Raw genomic sequence first — 27,512 nt, 5'->3', positions numbered from 1 at the left:
GAAGTGTCCAGCTGTCCGTCTTGACGGCTCCGTTTTGAACTCCGCCCCGCCTGCGCTCGGCTAATCTCGTTGATCACCGGCTGCAGCTGAGCTTCATGTCGAACGCACCTAATATCACACCTCGGGCATGTGCTGTTTCAATACGCAATATTTCTTTAAAACCAGTCCTTGTCCACAGATCAATTTGGTGAGCATCGCAGTGTTAGATTTTATTATTTAACTTTAATAAAAACGAGGTTGTGAGGGATAAAACTGTTTTATTGGATTGTAGGCTACTACTTTTTGCTCAAAATGCTAACTGTTCAGCTAATGAAACACCTTTCCAAAAACGTTTCCATACAAAGTTTCGTACCAGAACTCCCTAATGTCGAATTGAAGGGTATGCAGTTCCTGTTAAAAATGTACATTATACTGTTTATTTTGATGTAACTAAATTAAAATGGCACATTTTAAATAATGAATAACATTACTTCTCTATTTCCACAGTTCATAATGAATTAAATTAAAGAAAAGAAAAAAGTGGTACAGGTTTGGATCAGCGTAAAGGTGAGTAAATGACAGAAAATGTATTTGTTGTCAACTATCACTTTAAGTAATTATTAACCTTCATAACTATTTAAAATCTATATTTTGGAATTACAGGTAAATCTGTAGCCTTATAATAATATTACATGTCATAACTTCTTATTTGGTTAAGTTATAAGATGTGAAACTTCAGACCTGTGGCCAGCCTGGTGAAATAGGTGGTTCTTTTTCTTTCTTTTCAAAATTTGGACCTTTTTAGCTATTTGCCTCATTTTCTATTTAACCTAACTTAGTTAAGTATTTATAGTTTATATAGCTGCTGCATTTTAGTGACATTTAAAGCACTATTTATTTCTGGATTAGCTTGTCAGGTGGTACTCATAACCACACGAAATATTTCCTAAAGATTCAGAATAAAGAAATATGAATATATATATTTTTATGTTATTACACGTATTATTTTTATTACATATCATTAGGTTAAAAAAGTAATCTGTTTTAGTTTTAAATTAAAAACTACATATTAAGGCTTTAGCCTATTGTCATTTATAAAGCAAATTACAAACTGGCCAGCACATTCAACTTTTCTCCACTTGACTAATAATAAAAATTATACATGATGATAATAATAAGGTAGAGCTTCCTGATTTTTCTAGCCTCTCGTAAAAAATGTACATTTGAAAATTCATGGATAACAACTATAGCTTAATTATTAAAATGAACTTTTATATGCTTCAAATGCTTGTTGTGCTGTACTTTTTATTAGTCATTGTTTTAAAAAAAATATATACCAAAATTAGGTTAATCTGCCAATATCGTAAGCAAAATAAACTTATGTCAAAAAGAAAAACAAGATTATTTTACTTACCCCATTGGCAGATTGATTTGCTTGTTTAAATTATGTTTTGCTTGTCTAAAAAATTTTATTATGACATAGCAGTCAACGTAGAACAAATGAGCTCATGTAGGGTCAAATTTTGGACCTGTCAGTGCAGGGTGGCTTCTTTCAAACCACTCGAACCCCACCCCCCGGCTATGTGCCTAAACTTACTATATTATTAGTGTTGTATTCGTTTTAATAGTTTGTTACACGTAAACCACACAAATCATTAAAAAAAAAAAAAAAAGAATTTATAAGAACATTTAATCTGAGAATCAGAACATTATTAATATTATTCATTTATTTAAATATAATATTTGTTATGGTATTTGTTACACATATTTTTATGGTATACTTTCACTTTTATAACAAAGTGTTCAATGTTAATTGTTATATTTCTTAAATGTAACTGTAAAAATTAAAGAAAAATCTGCGAATAAAAGTTTTGTTTTAGTTTTGTTCGCTTTAAATCAAAACTATCATTTGTATTCATTAATGTACTTTTTCCTGAGTCAAAACAGACTCAAATGCGTTATGAGGGTTGGAAAATTTCCAAATGGGGTTTGAGATAAATAATGCCAAGTAGAATAATTTTAACCATTTTATTAATAAAACATTTTTTGCAATAATTTATTAAAAATGTTATGATTTCCATGCAGTTTAAGGGTACAAGAAATATGAAATGAACACATCCACTTTGATTTGTTCTAAAGCTCCTGTGTGTCTGTGTGTGTGCCAGTGCAAACACACGGGACGATACAGCAGTGGAGCACACAAGTGTACACTTCCAAAAAGCACTGTATAGAAAAAAAAGTCAAAACAATAGTTGTGGAGTTTCTCTTTTTTTTTTGTTCTTGATGGGCAGTGATGAGTTTTGTGAACTCAAAAGAGATGCCAAAATATATATAAATAAAAATAAATAAAGCAAAAGGACCAAAAAAAAAAAAAAAAATAGAGAGAGCAGTAAGTCTTCCAGCACAGAATAAATAGTTTGTATAGCGATGTGTAAACTTGTAGACAGCACGTTTTCACACAGTGGCAAACAGACATACACGCTCACTGCTAACATTCTGTCTTTTTAACGTCATTTGTAACATCCCCCACTATCATTGTATTATACCTCTACAGAAAAAAAATATAAGTTGTTTACATTATATACATTAGAAGTGGTTGTTCATTCTCCTGGGGTGATGACAAGGCCTTTCTATTTTTGATACATGAATGCGAAGATAGAACAGTTCACACCAGAATACGCATGGAGTCCAGCCCAACAGTTTTCGCTAATCTTGTAGACTGAATTCATGAATCTCTTTGCACAAATGAGTGTTTTCTTGCTTTAGAAGAACACAACATTTAGATCATTTTTTGTAGGTAACATCACAGATTTAAGTGACCACAAATCAGCTCTTAACTTCATTTCCAAGGTTATTGCCAAGACGGTCCTATACAACCAGATGTGCATTTCACAGAACATGATGCATTTTCAGAAGCAACATGTTTTAGCAGGATAACCTTGCATTTTGCTTGATCCACAAACACATGCACACACACACAGTGATCTGAATCCACAGTATAGAACATGTCCGCAAAAAAAAAAATTATATAAAGCACTACCTTGGTATTTATTCAGTTTTTTGTGTGTGTTTTTTTTTCCTTAAACAAGACAATCACAAATTCACTTTTCCCATAACGTTAATGACATGATTACACAGACGGATCGGTGTTTACCGTTCTGTATTTAAAAGAACAGTTTGTGGTGCATGGTGCACTATGAGCGTCTTCATGTTCGCAGGTAGAATTGTTCTGAGAAGCATGACCCCCATGACAGTAATCCTGTGCAATGTTAACATTAACATCATAATTATACAACAAATATACAGGTAGTGTAAAACATATTTTGGATATGATTCTGCCTTCCAGCTTAATGTACTGTATACCACCAAGAACATACTGCAAATATATGCATTTATACAGATAGAATGCGCTAATTATTGCCACTTTCATAATTATTATATTGTGCATTTGTCAGAAACGATCGAGTAGAACTATTAGCAAAATTAAATCTATAATGTATGCATAGAACACCATGCATGGGTTAAAAAATAAATGAATTTTTTAATAAATCTCATACATTCTTTGTGTGTACATACTTGATAGCTCTGAATAGGGTTTTCTTGATAATCTCTGCTTAACAATTATATTTAATCTGGATTCAACTAATTAATATCATGGTCATCGTTGTGATTTCTCTTCAAGCAAATGTTTGGCTGGTTCACTTGTAAACATCTTGTTCAATCAAACTCTTGTCTAAAAGATATTTTATGTAAAATATAAATATTTTAGTTGCTCTTTTATATATTCTTTTTTTATTGAATACTGTAGTTTGTTCGTGACTGGAAGTTCAAAACCGTTTGAAAGCTCAGTAATCAGCAGCTTGAAGGACAAGTGTATTTTCATACAATTATATATGATTTTATTATTAAATAATTTTTATGTATTTACAGTACTATATATATATATATATATATATATATATATATATATATATATATATATATATATATATATATATATAAATATTTAATGAAATACAATATGTAAATGTGAGCTAGCCCTTTTAGCCCTTCCACTGATACACTGAGCTGAATTAACACTTCATTTTCATTGTTGCTTATTACCCTCCACCCCTATATATATTATATTAAATTCAATTTATATATGTTTATACATTTACTGATCTGTTAATCATCAAACTGTATATTATAGCCATAAAGAAATCTATACATATTTTTACATGAGAATAAATGTTAAGAGGGCAATGAGAAACAAGCATTAAACCCAACATATAAGCCCAATCCCAATTCTATTTTGTACCCCTTCCTCTTGAAACAGAGTGTGTTGGGGAAGAGCTTCAAAATGTACCCCTAATAAATGGGACACCACTACAACACCTGCACACATCATTATATGTCATCGCGATCTCTTGCTTCATATAAGATCGCTGTAGTTTTTCCAGTTGCATTATTTGTGGGTGTTTACCTTCCGGAAATTACCGAAGGCAACAATATTATGTTATCATAACAATATAATGTGGCAATAAGATCGTAACTGTACTTTGCATTTACACTGTGGCCATATTCATTTATGCGAACACACGAAAACAACATTAACAGTGTAGCAGACACTTTCCGACCACTAAACTTTTCTGACAGGGTATTCGACTGTCAGATGTGAAAGTATGTTGTGGGACTGCTATACGGAAGTTAATATTATGGATTATAGATAGCAAAACTTTGCATTTAAAAAAAAAAAAAAAAAAGCTTAACCGTAAAACATGAATGATGTTATAAATGTGTTAATAATGTTAAAGTTGTAGATAATGTATTCTGGGAAAATTTCGTACCCCTTGGTTTCAAGTGTGATCCTGAAAAATCTCCATTTTAAGGGCTATCCAGCCCTTCCCCTTAGGCCTACACCTTTAAGCTAAAAAGAATTGAGACACCCCTACCCCTTCACTTGAATGTGCAAAACGCGGGGTAGGGGTACGGCCATATCACCCTGCAGGTCAAGTTCGGTTACTCAGTGAAGCTAAGCAGGGTTCAGCCTGGTCAATACCTGGAAGGAAGACCAAATAGGAAAACTAGGTTGCTGTTGAAAGTGGTGCTGGTGAGGCCAGTAGGGGGCACTCAACCTGTGGTCTGTGTGAGTCCTAATGCCCCAGTATAGTAAAGGGGGCGCTATACTATAAGTGGGGACCGTCTTTCGCATGAGACGTTGATCCGAGGTCCTGACTCTCTGTAGTCATTAATACCATGGCATTTCTCATAAAGAGTAGGGTTGTAACCCTGGTGTCCTGGCCAAATTCCCATAATCGACCCTTACCTATCATTTCTCCCAATCATCTCAATCCACCGAATTGGCTCTATCACTGTCTCTCCACTCCACCTATAGCTGGTGTGTGGTTGCGGCTCTGGCGCCGTTGTCCTGTGGCTGCCATCACATCATCCTTGTGGATGCTGCACACTGGTGGTGGTGTGGAGAGACCACATGATTTTGAAGTGCTTTGGGTGTATGGCCATACACGATAAATCGATAAATGCACTATATAAACACACCTTACTTACTTACTAAGGGGAAGGGCTAAGAGGTAGAGTTGGGATTGGGCCATAATGTCTATCATTTTCTGTTTCTGTTTACAATTACTCTTTATTAATATACAGCATTGAATGTGGTGTTCATATGTGCGAAAGATGTTTTCATATTGTGGGACTTCTGAATGTGCCAAACAACATATCATAAGACATAATAAATAACAATGTTGAAATGAAGGTGAAAAATAAGCTAAATGCAGTCTTATGAAATCTCAGTCATAGTCATATGCTGCCAAAGTCAAGTTAAAATGTAGACAATCGCCTCCGTGTACTGAAAAACTCATCGTGTATTAAAAGCATCAGTCTAGGTTGTGGCCGTCATACTAAGACAAGCTCCCGTGGCGTTGTGGGATTTTTGCGTATCTGTTTGTGTTGTTGTAGTTAAAGGTCTACGTCATTGTGACTCAGTAGTGAGCATGAGGTACGGACAACCGCAGTTTGCAAGCACACCTCTAGTTGTGTTTCAGTCTCCTCTTGCTTCAAAAAAGGTGAGACAATAAATACACAAATGTTGTGTTTTTTTTTTTGTTAGATAACAGAAGGAAGTCACATGTTAAAGAAATTCTCAATGGATTGACTTAGGATCGTATGTGATATCACGGCTTTTGTCATCCGATTCGGTCCACGACAGGCACACACGTACAGAAACAAATCTGACAGTAACTAAAACCAAGACACCAGTGGTGAGATACCAACCGAAATGAACTCTTGCCTTTGATACGGATGATACATAGCTTATTTTCCGAAAATTCATATTTTGATTACATTTCCAGATTTACAAAAGTAGTATAACACCAGCTCTAGCTGATGCTCCCTATCTCTGCAAGACATTGTGCAAAGTTCACTTCACACAGTAACATTTCTATAGCAACTATGAGGTAATTTCACTGTTGCTAAGAGCTAGGTGATGTATTTCACAATGTCACTCTGAGATGGGATGAACCTCTCTGCCATTTCTCCCCTGGAACGACACGGGCAAACGCATGCCCTCCACCCGAGCCCTTTTAGCCCAAGCTACGACCGTTAAGGATTCACACATCCAAAAGAAAACAAAGCAAGAAATAAACAGAGGGAGGGGTAAACTAAGAGACTGCACCGGAAAGTCAAAACGAGCCTTTGTTCATTCGTGACTTGCTCTTATTAGGTTAATTACACTTGTGCTAATTTTTCAGTCCCGCTGTTTAATACGATATCGTTTTTCTGTCTTGCTGTGTGGACCACTTCTTTTGTGTAACCTCGCAGCTTTCTGTGAGGATATTTTGGTTTTGCCCTGCAAGGAGTACCACTTCCCTGTTATTATCGCAATTTGTGAGTCTTCTTGTTCTGTAACAGCCGGTCACATGACGGCTATTGTACATCTGAAGCATTGGGCTGCATCTGTTTTCAGTCCCAGAATGCGAGATCAACTCGCTCGGCTGTAATGGAAGACTGACCCTCTAAAATCGCCGTTTTTTTTCGCTGTCCTGGCTGGACCTGGGGCTCTTTGAGGTTGCGATTGCACATCCTCTTACTTGCAGTAAATCAGTGGTACGTTAGATACTCTGTTACAAGGACAGGCCTACATGATGCTAGCTGTTTCTGAAGAAAAACAATGTGTGGTACACGTCTATCCAGGTGAGAACAGTTGGCCCACATTACCCTGAAACACTCCCTTGTTGCTTTATCAAAAAAATCAAGACGCTAATAGTCTTATTTACCATTAACCACTTGTTCACACCATTGGGACACTGAAGCAATACAACAAATTCATACCGGTTTGCAACGCTGTATGTGTTTGTTCCTGGTGCCTGTCTGTAATGTTCTCTGGAGCACCAGGCCTCGTCAGAATAATTCATTTCACAGCATATTCAAAGCTCATTTTGATGTTCGAATATGGTATTTACATGGCTGTTGAAGTGGTGAGTAATGAGGAGGAGTTCTCGGTCACATCCGTTGCCCCTTTCCCACAAGTTCCAGCAGAACTGATGTGCACAGAAAGGCTAACAACAGAAGTGTCTTTTTATTAGCTGGTAAGGCTACAGCTCCTGTCCTCCATTGGTCCGTGTTGCTGTTTTGGGGGAGTGTTGAGTTAATTGAGATAGGATTGGGAGGTGACAGGAACGAGAGGATTGGAGTCTGGGTTGAGTTGCTGTGTGAGGACCTCCAGTCACCTCCCTCCTAGCCTGAAAGATCAGTTCTGCTCTGATGTGGCCATGGATGGTGGAAGGGGGTCATGGATGCATGAGGACTTGGACCCCCCCGGGTTGCTCACACGCTTCTGTTAACCGCTGATATTGCTCAGTCTGTCTTAAAATAAAAAAGCTGATCGCTTCCTCGGAGTGTAGTGCAGGTCAGGGCAAGGGCTCACAGGCCGGACACCATGACCCTGTAGGAGGGAGGCATGTGTCTGTGGCGGGGACTGGAGGATGGGCTGCTTGTGGGACTGCTGCAACTTGCGTCCACACCTCCTATGGAGGGTAGATAGGCATGATGCAGGATTGGCAGCTGCAAGGATAGCCGGCGCTGTATGCTGCGAACACAAATGACAGGGAAGAAAATGATTTATTTGCATAAAATGCAGAAAATTCTCCATTTCCTGTGATGATTTTTAGAACAGAAGTTTACAGAGTACATTTAAAGCAACAGTGATTTTGCCTTGCACGTTGCATTCTCGTCTTAATATAGGGTTTAGGGTTACTATGACACCATTAGATCCTGCTGGTAGTTGCCCTAACTACACCATCTAGACCTTCACTATTATTTAAAAGTTTGAGGTCGTTTTACAATAGTTGCTTGTAAAGGATTTGGTCCTGATCTTGTTCTTCTTGTGCCATCAGCCAGGACTAAACTAAAATTCAATATGTATCTAGTTTGGCGGTTTCTGGTTGCATGGCAAAGGAGTAAGGTGTTTCTGGTTTGAGCTCCAGTTGATCTCCAGCTATACAATATAAAATCAGTGCCATATAATAAAACACTGTGTGATCTCTGCTTCGAATGCATTTCTAAAATAAGAAAAGAGTAAATATATGAACTAATGGCGGAAAAACTATGCAAATACAAATATGGCGCATCATCTGGTTCTATGTCTAACACCGCCTCGTCTTCGAGCTCCATTGTCACCTGATCGCAGGTGACCTCATCCCCTCCAGTCAGCCCAGAGAAAATGGACTTGAGGGAGTTGAAATCAGAGATTCTTTACTCACTAAAGGCGGACATTTCAGAGGTGATTAAGTCTGGGCTGAAAAAAATTTGCACTTGCTGAATACAAGCAGTCAAAACTGAAATAATCATAATAATAACAACACGGCAGCGATACAACCTGTGATAGACCAAATGAAGAATACGAGTAAGGGAATGGAAGGCAGTCTTTCAACAGATGAAGTGACAACTTTGCAAACAGTGGTAACCGATTTGAAAGCAGAGATGATTGTGCTGAGAGAAAAATGTTAAGACATAGAGGGAAGAATGAGTAGATGCAACATTAGGATACTGGGCGTAGCTGTGACAGAGGGATCAAGTTCTATGACGTCGATGGCGAGGCTGCTAAGAGAATCGCTACAGCTGGAAAAAGGCGTACTTGTGAACTGTTCGCATTGAAGTCTTGCACGGTATGGACGGTAAGCCATGGGCCATCGTGGCTAAACTTTATTATTTCCAAGATTGTATCGAGGTATTGAGACATGAGCAGAGTCGGGCTCCACTGAGATTCAACAAAGATTCAATCGCCATCTTTACGGACTACACTGCAAGTGTTGCAAGGCCAGGGCCGCTTTCACAGACGTTTGGAAACTGCTAAGCAATTGTCAGGGTGTTAGTTTTGGCATCTTATTTCCACCCTGGCTACGCATCTGTCATGATGGTAAACAATATGTACCTAGTCTGCTTCATGTCTGTGTCTTCATACTGCACCCCAAGTGGCCAAAGCCTTTAAATCAATTACAGAAGCCAAATGTCAGTTATATAAAGTGCACACACCACACCTCTCATGATTGGTTTTATGATTGGACTCTCTTTGAGTTATTACTTTCAATTAAATATTAATTTCGTACATCAATTAAGGAAAATGTCTTCTGTGTTTAGAAATAATTAACATTGATTAGTTATATGTAGGAGGTCCACTTACAAAACAATAAAATAAAAAAAATACACTTAATATTAATGTCATTGAGCTACCAATGTATTTGTTTCTCCCTCACTACAGACATGAGAAACAGGCGCAATAAATTACTCACTGCATATTCCCATGGCAGAGGTGGTGTTATTTTGCAAGGTCAAGGGACCATCAGCTACTGGGGTAAGTGTGAGTGTGTTTAAGTGTGTGTGTTTGATGAACAGCGGCACAGTGCAGAATCTCACAGTGCGATCAAACATTCATGTGCTGGGATGGCCTGTAGTCCTCTAATTCTACTCTTCTGTCTATTTTCAGGGTACAATGCCTTCTACTCTTAGTACAAATCAAATGTTATGTAACCACAGACACCTACTTTTTCTCTCTCTCTCCGTTCGCCTCTTGTTTCATGTGTGTTTTCTTTCTGATCTCTGCTATTTCTCACTACCATTTGAATGAGTTTGTACAACAGAATGCACACATATGAGCTAAAAGCCCTGTAGGTTGTGAGATGGAGCTTGTCCAATATATCCTACGGATGTTTAGTTTCATTGAGCTTTGGAGAATTTGGAAATCTAGGGTAACACCTTGAAGCTTTCATTATGTTCTTCAAAAATTCCTAAAGAATATGTCCAATGTGAGAGGGTGGACAATCCTGATGAAGAGGCCACACAATAGGGAATGCCACTGTCATGACTTTCATGTAAGGTTCTTCAAGGTAGCATGTGTAAAATTTTCATTCACATGAATAGCCAGACCCCTAGGGTTTCCCAGCAGAACAGAACATCACACTCTCTCCACTGGCTTATTGCCATCCAACACTGCAATATGTTGTCTTTAATACTCCAATTAAATGGCTCAAATATACACAGCCGTCCATTTTTTGTAAAACGGGACTCATTGGGGTAACCATCTGGTACAGTTCTGATGCTTACATACCCATTTTAGGCACTCTTGATTGACGGGTCATTTTTGGCTCTCTGACTGGGCACTGGCAATGCAGTCCCATACACAGAGTGCAATGTTATGAGTGCTAGCATGATAACATTGTAGTGAGTAGTCTTCCTGCTGGCCCAGATCAGATCTGAACCCTTCATTGCCCTTGTGTCTTAATGAGCCTTGTTTGCTCTGTCACCAGTTCGTGGTTTATCCCTCCTTAGATCACTACTGGTAAATTTTTACCACAAAGACTTTATAGATACTCTGACCATGTAATCTTGATACAACAACGTGGCCCTTATCAATGTAACTCAAATCTTTATTTTGGTCAATTTCTCCAGCATCAATTATGCTTATTACAGAAAATGATGCTTAACAACATCTATTCGACCTAGACCACAATATGTGGACTTGCTAGAAGATCAGTAATTATCCCTTTACCTGTGACCAAAAGTATCCCCGTAGGCCCAAAACCATTTGAACAGTTCAGACTCTAAAAAAACCCATGTAAGAACTTCTTTTTGTGATGATACATTTCTCCTGCTTGTAATTAGACATAGGCCTTGCATTACATCACAGCCATAAACATGATTAGCTAGCCAGATGCAGGTTGGTCTGCAGATAGGGCCGGTGTCCTGCTAAGTTTAGTTCCAACCTCAATCAGACACACCTGAACCAGCTAATCAAGCTCTTTCTAGGTGCACTAGAAACTTCCAAGCAGGTGTGTTGAAGGAAGTTGAAACTATGCAGGACAATGGCCCTCCAGGACTGAGTTTGGGCACCCCTGGGATAGGAATTTCATGTTTTTTTCATTAGAAAACTAAATTTAGTTAAGACTTTGGATAAATTGTTAACAAATGCATTCATACAAAACTTTTCTGAACTCACTGTTCTGGTGAGTTGATGTCTTCTAGTGGACCTCTACTTATCCTAGAAGGATCCGCGGATCCCCACTGAGCCTGGGGTTTCTGCTCTAGGTGGTTCTTCAGAGACTTCTCTCCATCTGAAAACAAAGGCAATGATGTTCAAAATCCTGCCATTCCACCAGGATGTCAATTGCGGATTGAGCTCAAGAACTTGAGTCAGAACTTGCACCTTATATGACACTTTCAGGCTGACATGTTTGGGGGTGAATAATGTATGACACTGCAATAAATTGTTCTTTTTCGCTGGGTGACAGTAACAGAGGGAAAGAGTGTGACATACTGAAATGACTCACTGTCTGACAGCGGTGTGTGATCGACAGGTGCGGAACACAAGGTTTGATTTCCACTTCTATTACCTTTGCCGTCAGTGAAGTTGCGTATGCTCAGGATATTGTTGGCATCTTGGTAGTGGTTTTGTTTAATGTATGGAGTCTTTTCTGGAGTGTCCTGGAGTTGCATGGTAACCTCTTCCAGTTCTTTATCCAGCTGTAACCCCAATGAATAAATATATATATAACACTTTAATGTCTGCAGAATTACAGTTGTCTTTTATGATTGAGCAACTTTATCACCTCTGTAATTTTCATTCGAAGGCGATGATTGTCTGACTGTAGTCCATCCAGACGTGAAGTGTTGGCTTGGTTAACACTGGTCACTGAGGTGGATGTCTTGGAATCTTCCTTCTTCTGGTTCTGGGTGAACTTCAACCTCCGGTTTTGTGTAGCAGCATCCGGGTTTGTTCGCATTGTAACAAACTAACAAAAGAGAGAGAAGACAAAGGCAGACAGTTGAGATGGTGAGGCTAACTCGATGTAAGATGTATTTGTTTAGAGTGAGAGAGAGTCTAATCTTTCTACTCTTTCAAATTCCGTTGTGTTTATTTCCAGAGAGCTCCAGGGGATGCAAAGTAAGCACGGTTCTCAATTATATTCAGGTGAACTTGCTAGGGATTTGCACAAATCAAATGCCAGAAAGGGCCTTTCGCTGACCTCTACAATTCTTTTCCCATTGGGCCGGATCAGGCGGAGCATTGCAGTACTTACTTTTGGCACAAATACCAGACACAGCGTGATGGTGCTGCAGAAAATGATGACCAGGGCCACAATGCAGAACTGAACATTAGGCTGATCCCGAGTCAGGAAGGACACCGCTGCCCCGATGATGCACATGATGCCCACATTGTACACACTCATACCGATGTACTTGCTGTCGTTCAGTGCTGGGATGCTCACGTTTCTCGTCTCCCAGGCCAAGAAACATCCGAACAACTAGACAAAGAGAAAAGGGCAAGAATATTTATCATCACAGGCATAGAGGCAGGGGCAGATTTGCAAGCAGATGTTTACCTTATCTGAAGGAAGTTGGTGACACAACCCAGGAATAGATGTTGCCACATTGTTGCTAAGGTATTTTAGGTAGTTTCTATCTTATTTTTTATTATGTGTGGTTACTAAGGTTTTCTGAGGGTTTTTAATATGTTTCTAAGTGTTTTTTTAGGAGTTCTGATGTTTTACGTTGTTTCTAAGTGGTTGCCATGGTGTTCTGAGGGTTTTATCACAATTTTAATTGGTTGCTAAGGTGTTAAGAGTTTATATTAATCATGTTTCTAAAGGGGTTTCTGAGGTGCTCTGATCTTTTTTACTATGATTCAAAGTAGTTGTTATGGTGTTCTGTGGGTTTTATCCTCTCTTATAACGTTTGCTAAGTTGTTCTGAGTGTTTTGAAATCATGTTTCTAAGTGGTTTCTAAGGTGCTCTGATGTTTTTGCAGTGTTTCTAAGTGGTTGCTAAGGTGTTCTACATTTTTAAAATCCCGTTTCTAAGTGGTTTCTAAGGTGTTTTTATGTATTTACTGTTTCTAAGTGGTTGCTATGGTGTTCTGTTGATTTGATCACTAATGGTTGCTAAGTTCTGAGTGTTTTACAATCATGTTTCTAAGTGGTGTCTGAAGTTATTTTAATCATGTTTCTATAGGAGCTTTTAAGGTGCTCTAATGTTTTTACTATGATGGTTGCTATAGTGTGCTGAGGGTTTTATCCCCTTTTAAAATGGTTGCTAAGGTGTTTTGATTTTATTTTAATCATGTTTCTAAGTGGTTTCTAAGGTACTCTGATGTTTTCACCATGTTTCTAAGTAGTTGCTATGGTGTTCTAAGGGTTTTATCGCATTTTAAAATGGTTGCAAAGTTTTTCTGGGTGTATTAAAATCATGTTTCTAAGCGGTTTCTAAGGTGCTCTGATGTTTTTACCATGTTTCTAAGTGGTTGCTATGGTGTTCTGAGGGTTTTATCACATTTTAAAATGGTTGCAAAGCTTTTCTGAGTGTATTAAACTCATGTTTCTAAGCCGTTTTCTAAGGTGCTCTGATGTTTTTACCATGGTTCTGTGGGTTTTATCACATTTTTAAATGGTTGCTAAGGTGTTTAAGGTGTTCTAAGTTGCTTTTAATCATGTTTCTGGTTTCTAAGGTGTTTCGATGTATTTACTATGCTTTCAAGTGTTGCTATGGTGTTCTGAGGGTTTTACTCTGTGGTCTGAGGGTTTTATCACAATTTTAAATGGTTACTAAGGTGTTCTGCATTTTAAAAATCATGTTTCTAATTGGTTTCTAATGTATTTTGGTGTATTTACTGTGTTTATAAGTGGTTGCTCTGGTGTTCTTAGGGTTTAATCACATTTTAAAATGATTGCTAAGGTGTTCAGAGTTTATTTTAATTATGTTTCCAAGTGGTTGCTTAAGTGTTCTGGGTTTTCGTGATGTTTTGTTGTTCCTAAGGTGTTCTGAGTCCTGACAAGTGTTGCTATGTGGTTAAAAGAGTCCGGAGTGTTCTGAATTGTTTTTAAGTGTATTATTATGCATTTGCTTTTAATTGTATTATGCATGTGACATTTCCGTGTGGTTTCTAAGGATGTTTCTAAGGTGGTCCTTTCTAAGGTGTCCTCCAAAACTCTATGGTCATATTTTCAGTTGATATCTTTACCTTTATTCTGTGCAGTTTTATAACTTTGATAGCAGACCTAAAACAAAGATTGTTCATATGACATTTTCCATTGATAGTCATTTTCATCGCTATGTACAGTCCTCAATTTACAGTGATGAATCATAAAGCCAGTGAAAATGAACTGTGGCTGACTTATTTAGCACCCTAATGCCTCTAAAGGCAGCTAACAACACCTGTCCAAGTTTCTCAGGAAGTCAGAGCAGTAATCAAAGCACCTTTGTGTGAGACAAGAGTGAACTCTGAGAAATATGACTCAGCTAACTCAATGACGCACACACCGAGATTTGATTCTGCACCCACTCACCTCAGATCTATTCAATCCTAATCCAATCCCAGCCAGGCTCGCTCCTTTTGCTTGTTCACCCTCTCATTCTCTCTTTTTCCTCTTATTCTAGTGGAACATGTCAGCTGTAAGTGAAGCTGTGCTGATTTAGCAGCAGGTTTTCAAACAGGGAAGAGGAGAGCAGAGGGGAAGTTTTCCGAAATGTCATATATCAGAAACTGAGAATGTGAGTGTGATGGCATTTGAACTTGGCCACTATTATGATTTCATGACTAGTTTCGTACAAGCTTTTATTTAACATTGATCACTCCCTTCATAACATCGCCTTCCCCTAAATCTACACCCCCAGTTTTCACCAACGGGCAGACAGAAGAGAGACAGAAGAGATTCTCTGTGGTCTGAACTCTGACATGGATCATCTACAGTAGGACAAGGTAAAAACAGAGGTAATGGCCTGCCAGTCATCCCCACCACCTGCTGCTGTTACAGGAGCAAGAATACATGGACAAATCATTTCCACAGAGCACAAAGAGAGTCAAAGGGCAGCTTTTTATTGGTGGATGTTGCCACCATTGACTCAGAGATAATGGTCAGTGCTATGGGCAGTTAACTGACTGGGGGATTTTGATTCCTGGGGCCCCTTACCAGTAATCTAAAGTGAGGTTAATTGGAAAGAGCAATCTCACTAATATTATATCACTTCCTAAGGGTACAATGTATCAAAATACAGTCAGACAGTTTGCTAGATTTGCATTTCTGCAATGCAATACCAGTGCTTACATTTCAGAAAATGAACATTGTTAATGTGGGTGGTTCTCATCGTTTTTGTTTCCAGTGTCACAGTATTTCACAACCCAGGCTTATTCTGTAAACGTACCTCTATATACTTTTCTGGAGAGCATCAAATACATCCCAGGAGCTACATTTTTTTTTGAGTTTTTGTTTCCGTGAATCCACCAGAGGCTGAGGTGTATGCTTTTTGAGATCTCAAATATCTCTCGTGAGTGCCATTCGCACCTGCTGTTCTCTCGTATATTCACAAGAGGCCGCTGTCGACTGACTGACTGACAAACCCATCGATTTTATTTTTTGCTTCTGTTTTTGTCTTATTCGCTTTCTGGAACCTTTTTTTTTTTACCAAACTTGAACCTCATCGTTGTGGTCATTTCCTCTCTGCGTCTCAAGTCCACCTATGCACATGGCAAACTAACTGGACAAACTAATAACAGCCAGAAAGCCATCCATACAGAAAGGTAAGTAGTCAGCTGGTAAGCTTGAAAAGGAACACGCCGGCCCGTAGTGTTTGTTTTAAAGATGAAATACATAAATCATGATCATAAATCAAAATCTCTAGAAATGTATATAGGTTACATTTTCAGAATGAGCCTATGTTGGTATTTCAGGACCCTATGGTACTTCAGTGGTTATCAAAAGACTTGATAACTTGTTTTTTTTTTCATTTACATTACTTTTAAAATAAAATAACACCTCTGTGAAATGATTTACTTTAAAGCAATTAATGGAAGAAAACATACATTTACACATGAACTGTTTTGCCTTTTTTTTAAATGATTTAAAAAGAAAATTACTCAATAAGGAATATTCAATCATTATTTATTCACACTGGTGTTTCTCAAATACACTGTTCCATTTTTGACAATACAAATGGAGAAATAATAACCTTTTTAAAAGTATCAAGAATGGTCAAATACAGTAAATGCCATATAATCCAAGTGTTCAATGTTTGGCAAGGTTTAAGTTTAGAAAAGCCTAACCGAAAAGTATTTTTTAAATAAAAACCCTGATGTTGACTAACATTAATTTTTCCTCATTTTCATTGCACATTCATAACTTCTAAAAGATTCTTAACCCAGGCCATGCTCTATATTAGCCTATCAAATATAGTTATAAAAAGCCCAAAATATTACTTAAAAGTATTCAGACCAGCGCAAGCTCATACAGTGGTCTGAAATAAAAAAAAGAAGGGAATTAAATAAAGGCCAAGGCGATTAAATGAGGACTGCTGGGGATGAACTATTCTTTTACAAGTCCCGTAGAAGTTTGCTGAGACAACTCAAAAAATGTGTGTTACAGTGATTTAGCCACAATATGGGGTGCTCTTATGTCTACAATCTACTCATGCATGTTAAAATCAAACTAATGAAGATCTAGGGCCTTATCATACACACGGCGTAATAAGGCATAAGATGTGTTTAGCGCGATTTGTTGCTATTTTCAGACAAGCGCAACCCTCATTTTCTCGTTTTGTGCCACATTGTTTTAATGGAGCCCTGTTTCCCTATTCACGAGTAAAGAGTAAAAGTAAAGTAATAAGGCAGAATGAAGGAGGCTCGTTCTTTATCTTTGTGCTGCAAATGTTCTGTTTAACTGTTTTCTAGCTAGTGGAGGATTCAGTTTTTCCACTTACAAAGTTGGCCATGTAAATAGCAAATGTGCCATGGCATGATGCAGCTGACTCTTAAAGGGAATTTAAGATTCTGATTGGATCCAGACACTGATTGGTTTAATGCACGTTACCCTTTAAAACACATCAATAACTCATTAAGAGAATAAGCACAAACCTGTTAGACCATGTGCTGGGGTGCAAACTTTATTTTCTCTCCTTAAAATAGCAAAAAAAGGATTCGGACATGCCTTTATTGCTTTTGCGCTGTGAACTTTAGACTTTGCGCCTAGATCGGTAAAAAATATCCCCTATTGTTTTATTTTTTCTTTATTTTGATTTGCATCTTTTACCCAACAATGATTGCAGCAACATTACGCAACAAATATGCAAATTACTTCAATTCATGTTCACCACCTCTCTTTTAAACAAAGGTGTTGAGCATTAAAAATTAGATAACTTACTGTAAACATGGCATTTGTATATCCTAATATACCACAAGAGATTTGGTCTGTAATGTTGTGAAGACATTTTCACAACAGTGAGATATATATTATCATTTAGCACATGTAGATAGAAAAGACAGAGTATTCAGACATCTTTGTCTGTGGGAGCAGATGGCGATCATGTTGACGCTCTCTAGAATGTTCTCACTCACCATAAGGAGGCCTTTGTAGGCATAGACAATTCCCAGCCAAATGGTCATGTGTGTGTTCTCGCAGTGCTCCAGGAAAGGCCGGATTGCGATGTCTCGTCCCTGAGGATCCGCCTGTGGAGACACAACGAGGAAACCAATGAGTGGAAATAATCCTGGCTTAAAAAACACCTTTGTCTCTAACAACAGTAACAAAACACTGAGCCCTGGCTTATTTGCCTTGACTTTAAATGCATTATTATAAAGGCGGATTTAGGTTGACTTTAAGAACTTATTAAGTAGCAACATTTGCATTTAGATTTAGAAGTAAATTTGCTAAATTGCATAAGCTCCGAGTACCAATACTGAAGCTAAAGGCATAATGGGATATCAGGATCATTTGTTCTCCCATGGGAGACCAACCTTAATGGCCTTTCAAAGAGATAGTAACAATAATATAGTCATCTCTAGCAGATACCCCTTGAGTGTTAATGATTAGCAATAACTCTTTTTGGGCTCCAGACATTGATCAACATATTTGCAGTCCTGATATGCAAACAGGTCAGGACTGGTATCTTGAAGGAGGCTTGGGAAAGAGATAAGACATTGTCTGAGTTCCCCTCAACATGCTCTAAAAGTAGCCAAGCTCTAACCCACTTACTGCTGCCCCAGTTTGGAAACCCTTAAGCTTGCCATGCAACAACCCGGACACAAAGACAGACAGAGATGCAACCTCCAAACGGATCCCCAAGTCTTCCCACGTTTAGTCACAGAGCGAAACACTCTTTCATCTGCCTTTTGTGTGGCTCTGTCTGTGTGATTTGAGTTTGACATTAAAGAGTTCACCACTCAGATGACATCTTCACAAAGTACAAGTAAACTGGACCAGTCAATGCAAGAAGCAACCATATAATTTATAAACAACCATATTCTATGATGCGATGAATCCTAGAAGTCAAAACGCTGGACAATTTTTAAACTCAGCGAGAGAGCAGATCAAAGAGGAAATGCTGATGATAGAGCCATTGAAGTCTCAGATGCAGTTTACTACAGAGGTTTATGGGAATAATGTGTATATGATGTAAAAGTGCTTCTACAGTCGCAACAAAATAATCTGAAAATTTTAAGAAAAAAAAGTGGAATAAAGACAAGATGGATTTTTTAAGCATCTTAGTGCTTTTACAATAGTGTATAAATGTGACCCTAGAACACAAAACCAGTCAGAAGGGTACATTTTTTTAAATTGTCAATATTTGGTCAAAATAAAGATATCTCAATATCTGGAATCTGAGGGTTCAAAAAAGTAAAAAATACTGAGATACCGTTGAATACCTTTTAATTTGTCTAAATGAAGTGCTTAGTGCAGGGGTGCCCGAACTTGGTCCTGTAGGACTGGTATCCTGCTTACTTTAGCCCCAACTTCCTTCAACACACCTGCTTGGAAGTTCTATGTTACACATAGAGAGAGCTTGGTGAGGAATTGGGATTGGAACTAAACATTTACAGGACACCGGCCTTCCAGGACAGGAGTCTGGGCACCCCTGGCTTAGTGCATATAACTAAAATACATGTAAAGTAAATTTACAAAATACCTTCATGAAACGTAATCTTTACCTAATATTCTAATGATTTTTGGCATAAAGAAAAATAGATAATTATAACCTATAATATATGTAACCCACCGGTCATAATGCAACCAACCTGATCTGAGCTGGGATCGAACCAGTGATTCTTTGCATGGGAGTCGGTTGCTCTAACAAAGAGTCTAAAGACCATGGCCTCTAGCATCTGTCGCTAGAGCACCTTTAAAGGACATAGGAGAGACGTTTACCTGCATAGCTCTTTGCTTGCTGGCCTCCATTACACTCACCCCCTAAACCTCACCCCCATCCCGGATGAGCCCCCATGTGTAACCCACCGGTCCTACTGCACTCAACCCAGTATGAGCTGGGATCGAACCGCTAATGCTTTGCATGGGAGTCGGTTGCTCTGACATGGAGGCAGTAATCCATACCATTGTACTTCAGACCATGGCCTCTAGCATCTGTTGCTAGAGCAGCTTTAGAGGACAGAGGAGGGAAGTTTAAGCATTTTGCTTGCAGGCCAACATTACTCTCACCTTCCCTAAACATCACTCCCATCCCGGACGAGCCCCCATGTGTAACCCACCGGTCCTACTGCACCCAACCCTTAAAGTCTTGTTCTTTAGCCTCCTTGTTAGAGCAACCAACTCCAATGCAAAGATTCACTGGTTCAATCCCAGCTCAGAGCAGGTTGGGTTCAGTAGGACCTCTGGGTTACATATGTATTTTTGGCTATTGTCAAAAATGTACCCATGTAACATAAGAAACGATTTGTAATCCAGAGTCAGACATACAGTAAACGGAGTGTATATATCATATTTTACATGTTTACATTTTGGATCTATCCTCTAAACCAGTGTTTCTCAACCACGTTCCTGGAGGACCACAAACTCTGCATGTTTTGGATGTCTCCTTTGTCTGTGACACCCATTACAGGTCTTTCAGTCTCCACTGATGAACTGATGATCGGAATCAGGTATGTTTGTTTACAAAGACATGTAAAATGTGCAGGGCTGGTGATCCTCCAGGAAGGTGGTTGAGAAACATTGCTCTAAACTGCTAGGTTTTACTAAGCATCTTGATCAGTTTAATTTTCTGCAATTAAATGCTCTATTTGATAATATTATTTATTTTAGTTGCATATACTGTAATATTTAAATGCAGACCCATTGCAGTTCTCAATTTTGACCCATTTATTTAGTCCAACAGCAATTTGAGTAGTTAACTGACAATAGCATCCTTCCCCAGGGAGTAACCCAATAATGTTTTTACTTCTGTTAAACATTTAGGAGTTTCATCAGACACCAAAAGCTAGAAATGAAAAGACAGAACTTAAATAGAATGCTTTTTTTCCAACTGCACAATAGCAAAAGCACAGTGTTCATCATAGGGGCTGTGTTGTTGCCGAGCAACAGCCGGTGGGCTGGGTTTGAAAAGAGTTCTGGCGCTCTGTTATTTCTTACAGCATTAGGCATCTAATGTAATTGTTCACTGGAAGCTAGAAGGATGTGTGACTGACAGAGAGTCTGTGGAGAGACTGAGACATGAGGGACACAGTCAGCTGACAACAGAGAATTATATCACACTTTATAGACTGGAATGAACCATAAAGCCACCGAGAACTGCAAACAGACAGCCATTAGGTGTGTATTAGTGCATAGTGGCAGCTTTACACACAGGGTGAGGAACAGAAGGGATATCGCCTGATGATGCAGTTTTTTTTTTAAGTAAAAAGTTGATGCATTTACATGACAGTGGTGTTTAGTAAAACTAATAATTGTAAAGTATTAATCACAATGCTTCATTAATACTACTACTCTTTACAATTTTATTATCATAAAAATGCATTTGTAGTCAAACAACAAAAAGTAACATTTGTTGACAAACTCAATTCATTTATTCATCAATTCATTTATTTCCTTAAAATTCTACACACAATACCCCATAATGACAGTGAGAAAAAAGATTTTTTGAAATTGTTGCAAATTTATTAGAAATAAAAAACCCGAAAAATCACATGTACATCAGTATTCAAAGCCTTTGCAGTTAAGCTCTAAATTGAGCTCAGGTACTTTCTGTTTCCACTGATCATACTTGAGATGTTTCAGCAGCTTAATTGGAGTTCACCTGTGGTAAATTCAGTTGATTGGACATGCTTTAAAAAGGCATACACCTGTCTATATAAGGTCCCAGGGTTGACGGTGCATGTCAAAGCACAAATCAAGCATGAAGACAAAGGAACTGTCTGTAGACCTCAGAGACAGGATTGTCTAGAGGCACAAGGCTGGGGAAGATTACAGAAAAAATTCTGCTGCTCTGAAAGTTCCAATGAGCAAAGTGGTCTCCATCATCCGTAAGTGAAAGATGCTTGGAACCACAAGGACTCGTGCTAGAGTTGGCAGGCCATGTAAGCTGAGTGATTGGGGGAGAAGAGCCTTAGTCAGAGGGGTGATCTATAACCTGATGGTCACTCTGTCTGAGCTTCAGGGTTCTTCTGTGGAGAGAGGAGAACCTTATAGAAGGACAACCATCTGTGCAGCGATCCACCAATCAGGCCTGTATGGTAGAATGTCCAGATGGAAGCCACTCCCCGCCTGGAATTTGCCAAAAGACATCTGAAGGACTCTCAGACTGTAAGAAACAAAATTCTCTGGTCTGATGAGACTAAAATTCAACTCTTTGGAGTGAATGCCAGGCATTACGTTAGGAAAAAAAACAGGCACTGCTTATCACCAGGCTCATACCATCCCTACAGTTAAGCATGGTGGTGGCAGCATCATGCTGTGGGGATGTTTTTCTGGAGCAAGAACTGGAAGACTAGTCAGGATAGAGGAAAAGATGAATGCAGCAATGTACAGAGACATCCTGAATGAAATTCTGCTTCAGAGTGCTCTTGACCTCAGACTGGAGCGACAGTTCATCTTCCAGCAGGACAAAGACTCAAAGCACACCGCCAGAATATCAATGGAGTGGCTTCACAACAACTCGGTGAATGTTCCTGAGTGGCCCATCCAGAGCCCATACCTAAATCCTATTGAACATCTCTAGAGAGATCTGAAAATGGCTGTACTCTTTTTTCCCACATTGTCATTATTGGGTATTGAGTGTAGAATTTCAAAGAAATAAATGAATTTCATCCATTTTGGAATAAGGCTGTAACAAAAAAATGTGGAAAAAGTAAAGCGCTACGAATACTTTCTGGATGCACTGTAAAGCCATTAGTTTATATGAAACAATTCATGTCGTACCTGTTATCATTGCTTAACTGCTTAATGCATTAAAGTTCACCTGTCACTACTGAGTCCTGAGTGAGCAACAAAAATGTCCCGTTTCTCAAACTGAGCATGAAAAAGTGTTAAAGTGAGAGTCTACAATCTGTCAGTCAAAGTGGAGGATAAACTCCAATTCAAGGGCTGTCTGGGGCTAAAGCCATGCTTGTTATTTTCTAACAAGAGAGCGAATCAACCTAAAATGACAGGCCGAGTGACAGAGAGAGTCCGAGACTTCAGGGTAGTTTGCCTCAGTCATTTCTCCATGAGCATATATTTTATTCCACTGCCAGTTTAGCACAGCGTGAATGATATTTCTATTATCCAGCCTCTGTCTAAAACCTTCAAATTTGAACTAAGCTCTCGTTTAAAGGAAACGATAGTCATAATTCTCATTTGGACGGGTCAGTCACCCTCATGTACATCTGTTTCCCTCTGACATGACATCTCTTATCTGTGTAATCCTTTTACATTACATCCAGTGATCTCTTGGCGGCTGCGTGCCACTGCTTAAATGTACTACGGAGAGGCAGATATTGTTCGCTGGAGCTGCGAGTTGTTTAACACGAAGTTAAGTCAATTATTCAGCCATCTAATCTTAAGGTCGACCCGAGCGATACTTCACTGACCTAATCCCACAGTAAAGGCATAACACACTTCAAGGAACAAGGTTTAACAGCACGCTTCAAAACCAACACTCGCCAAAGTGCTTTTGTCAGTAAATGGCACAGAGTTTCTTGCCAGTTTGCCAGAAGTGCAACATAATACAACATTTTACAATGAAATATGACAGGATAGCTTCATTGATATACAGCAAGTCAGCCGAACGATTCAAATACCAGACATTTATTTAGTATAAGCTGGCAGGGCCTGTTAATTAATGCTCACCCTCATTAGTGCCCTATTCAAGGAGAACTCTGAATCGCAAATACATTAAACAGTGTTATCGGCCAGAAACTGTTATTAATGCAAACAATGCCTTTGCTTTTTGGTTTAGAGTAGGACCTTTTGCATGAACAGGTAATGATATTAGTGTTTTCAGCTTCTAAGATATTGCTAAGTGGTAGCTAGGGTGTTTCTGAATGGTTTCTAGGGTGTTCTGAGTGGTTGCTTAGGTGTTGCTAGGCAATTAGTGTGTTTTCGGTGGTTGCTAGGCAGTTGCTAAGGCGTTGCTAAGATATTTTGAGTGGTTGTTAAGGCGTTGCTAGGTGGTTGCTAAGGTGTTCTGAGTTGTTGCTAGGTGGTTGCTAATGTGTTGCTAGGTGGTTGTTAAGGTGTTGCTAGGTGGTTGTTAATGCATTGCTAGTTGGTTGCTAAGGTGTTCTAGGTCGTTGATAAGGTGTTGCTAGGGTGTTCTAAGTGGTTAGGTGGTTGATAAGGTGTTGCTAGGTGGTTGTTAAGGTGTTGCAAGTTGTTGCTATGTGGTTACTAGAGTGTTATGGTTAGTTGCTAGAGTGTTGCTCGGGTGTTTTATCTGGTTCCTAAGATGTTGTTAGTGTGTTTGAGCGGTTGCGAAGGCGTTGCTAGGTGGTTGCTAAGGTATTGCTAGGCGGTTTCTAGGATGTTCTGGGTGGTTGCTAAGGCAATGCTAGGGTGTTTTATCTGATTGCTAAGATGTTGCTAGGTGGTTGCTAGCATTTTTGAGTGGTTGCTAAGGTGTTGCTAGTTGGTTGCTAAGGTGTTCTAGGCCATTGCTAAGGTGTTGCTAGGGTGTTCTGAGTGGTTGTAAGGTGTTCGCTAAAGTGTAGCTAGGTCATTGCTAAGGTGTTGCTAGGTGGTTGCTATGTTGTTTTGAGTGCTTGCCAAGGTTTTCTTGGTGATTGCTAAAGTGTTGCTAGGTGGTTGCTATAGGTATTGCTAGGTGGTTGCTAAGGTGTTGCTTGATGGTTGCTAAGGTATTGCTAGATGGTTGCTAGGGTGTTTTGAGTGATTGTTAGGTGGTTGCTAAGATGTTGCTAGGTGATTGCTAAGGTGTTGCTAGGTGGTTGCTAAGGTGTTGCTAGATGGTTGCTAGGGTGTTCTGAGTGATTGTTAGGTGGTTACTAAGATGTTGCTAGATGGTTGCTAAGGTGTTGCTAGGAAGTTGCTAGGGTGTTCTGATTGGTTGTTAGGTGGTTGCTAAGATGTTGCTAGGTGGTTGTTAAGGTGTTGCTAGGCCGTTTCTAAGGTGTTGCTAGGGGGTTGCTAAGGTGTTGCTCTCAGTAGTAAACAAACAGTGCATCAGCTCACTTATGATTTTTTGGAGGTGTCTATGTTGCTGAACAACGTATATAAAACAATGTGAAGGCTTGTGTGACCGCCTTTGTGCTACTCTTCTGATCATGAACATATAATCAGCTGAATCATAGGAAGGCTGAATTAGGATTTTGTGTTGGGTCAAATCGGGATTGTGAACTTTTTTCGATTAATCAAGCAGCCCTAGTCATACTGTTTCCTTTTTTCATGAACAGCTCATTATAACAGTGTTTTCACAATTTCAGTTGACTAAATTATTGCACACAAAAATTCACAGTTGCGTGGGCAGAATTTCCTTAAGCAACAAGTTTTGGCCGTATATTCTACAAGTCATATTTGACATGATAAAGAAACATCACTGTTTATTTGCTCTGTTTTTCTCTGTTTATTTGCAGATTGCAGCTGTGGCAAAAGCTCAACTTTTGGGCATGTTTAGCACTTTCCTGCTTGCTGACTGCTGGATGAGGGCAAGAGCATCTTTTTTTTTTGCTCCTCCAGGGTCGCATGTACCTGCTCCAGTTTAAGGATGAACCTGCATCTGGACGCTGAGCCTTTGCAGATCCGTCTCCCAGTGGTGTGTGCTTATTTTTGGAGTCCGCAGCTCTAAACTCCACTTCAAATGCGATGACTTCAAAGTGGCCCTGCTGCAGTCCCTGCGGCTGAGCCCGGGAGCTGCCATCCCTGATTCATTACAGGCTAAATGCATCATTAGACCGCCAATCTAACCCCGAACATCACACGCATTTAAATATGCAAATCAGAGCGTGTGTTTCAGATTGCCTTTGTTTTCGCAGCCTAAAACACTTTTTATTGACATCATTCTTTAATCTAATGCTCCGCAATATCTCGCTTTTAATCACAACGCCCATCTGCTCGCTCTCTGCGAGTCTCCGGCGCAAATGACTTACGCTATGTTGCAGTCGGTCACGTGACGGCCTACCCTTCGCCCTACGCAAACACACTCACTTATGAACATGCAGCTAATTTGCGAATAACAACCTTCATAAATGGAGTTCGAGTGCTTGCTGTCAAACGTTATTAGAGCTCACGCATGGGCAGACATCTGAATCTGGCGACTACTGGGATTATAATCACACAGATGCGCTCTCAGTATCACAGACACACAAATGCACGCTTACAGCTTGTTTTCTTTTGGAGATTTATGACTCGGGTCGGCTATACATCCTTGTTGAGTCAAGGACACAGAGAGGTCCCACACACGATAAGCCATCAGTCCTGATAACTCATTAGGACCGCTGTTATTTTTTCCTCCATGAGGTCAGGCATGGCGAAATGTGAGTGATGGGGGATGCTTGGTTTCCATCATATTGCCTCTATGATTACTGAAGCCACACGCACACCTTTCTGTGTGCAGTGGACATCAGGACTAGAATGCATTAAGACAGAAAATGCATAGGCAGAAGATGAAAAACAGTAAGAGTAGTAGATTTAACCTAACAGTAGCCTACTTATGAAACAGCAGGCAAAAAGTACCTGGGTGAGGTTGAAGAGTGATTATGATGGACACTTTACTATCCCATTTGGCAAATGTAACTGATGCTTGTAGTCCTATGATGATAGCCCCTTTACAGAGTAATACCAGTAAATATCAGTATAATTACTAGAACAAAATGTACTGATCACACAGGCAAGGAGGATGTTCTATATTTTTTCTAGAAAATTACAACATGGAAAATGAAATCCAGTGTTCTCTTAATTTATCCTACGCTCTCCTAGATTGTCCAAATGTAATGTGAAATAATATATTTTGATCAATCAAAATTAAATGGTTGACACTTTTTGTCCTCAAAGTAGCCTACTGTGACATCAGTAACATCTGGAAACTATATGTGAATCTCCTAATTTACCACATGCCAAAGGTGCTCTATTGGATTGAGATCTGGTGACTGTGGAGGCCATTTCAGTACTGTGAACTCATTGCCATGTCCAAGAAACCAGTCTGAGATGATTCACGCTTTATAACATGATGTGTTGTGCTGTTAAAATAGCCAAATTGTTCTGCTGCTGTAGCCCATCTGCCTCAAAGTTGGGCATATTGTGCATTAAGAGTTTTTCTTCTGCATGCCTAAGTTGTAACGATTGGTTATTTGAGTTACTGTTTTCTTTCTTTCAGCTAGTCTGGCCATTCTTCACTGACCTTAGGCGTCAACAAGGCATTTGCGCCCACAGAACTGCGCTCCCTGGATATTTTCTCTTTTTCAGACCATTCTCTGTAAACCCTAGAGATGACTGTGCTTGAAAATCAGCGGTTTCTGAAATACAACAGCACATCTGGCATCAACAACCATGACACGTTCAAAGTCACTTAAATGACCTTTCTTTCCCATTCTGATGCTCCATTTGAACTGCAGCAGATCGTCTTGACCATGTCTATATGCCTAAATGCATTGCTGTCATGTGATTGGCTAATTAGAAGTTTGCATTAACAAGCAGTTGGACAGGTGTACCTAATAAAGTGGCCGGTGAGTGTGTATACAAACACTGAAGAAAATATTTGCATTTCAGAAAGCAAAAAGAAAATGCAATGCAATAAAAAAGTCGTATTCCTCTTGGATTTCTTCACGCATCAAATCCC

The 27,512-nt window shown here is 39.1% G+C and overlaps 1 protein-coding gene and 1 long non-coding RNA gene across 9 annotated transcripts in view; one reads left to right on the top strand and one right to left on the bottom strand.

Annotated features, from left to right (window-relative positions):
• Positions 1–71: 71 nt before the first annotated feature.
• On the top strand, positions 72–27,512 carry LOC141379146 (uncharacterized). 6 transcript variants are annotated; one of them, XR_015517001.1, is made up of 7 exons: positions 72–187; positions 272–379; positions 487–546; positions 9,737–9,829; positions 14,904–15,017; positions 15,141–15,237; positions 25,312–27,512. It is a non-coding gene; the product is annotated as an uncharacterized LOC141379146 (long non-coding RNA). The 6 variants fall into 6 exon arrangements; XR_015517002.1 differs by having other exon boundaries at positions 15,141–15,225; positions 25,312–27,490; XR_015516997.1 differs by lacking the exon at positions 25,312–27,512 and having other exon boundaries at positions 15,141–15,722.
• Positions 5,224–27,512, bottom strand: part of gabbr2 (gamma-aminobutyric acid (GABA) B receptor, 2) — a 378,463-nt gene continuing 356,174 nt past the window's right edge. For 2 of the 3 annotated variants that reach the window (XM_087294608.1, XM_087294607.1), the window contains exons 14-19: positions 17,854–17,964; positions 12,552–12,776; positions 12,081–12,263; positions 11,865–11,994; positions 11,471–11,585; positions 5,224–8,065 (exon numbers count right to left, since the gene is read on the bottom strand). In XM_087294608.1, the coding sequence (XP_087150734.1) occupies positions 7,900–8,065; positions 11,471–11,585; positions 11,865–11,994; positions 12,081–12,263; positions 12,552–12,776; positions 17,854–17,964 (930 nt within the window). In that variant the 3' untranslated portion in view covers positions 5,224–7,899. The remainder of the gene's footprint in view (positions 8,066–11,470; positions 11,586–11,864; positions 11,995–12,080; positions 12,264–12,551; positions 12,777–17,853; positions 17,965–27,512) is intronic. The other variant, NM_001144043.1, reaches the window with a different exon arrangement.

Source organism: Danio rerio, chromosome 19 (assembly GCF_052040795.2).
Source record: "Danio rerio strain M-AB ecotype USA chromosome 19, GRCz13ab, whole genome shotgun sequence".
Classification (NCBI taxonomy): Eukaryota; Metazoa; Chordata; class Actinopteri; order Cypriniformes; family Danionidae; genus Danio; species Danio rerio.
The sequence above is the reverse complement of the archived record's forward strand: the minus strand, read 5'-3'. Positions and strand labels throughout refer to the sequence as shown.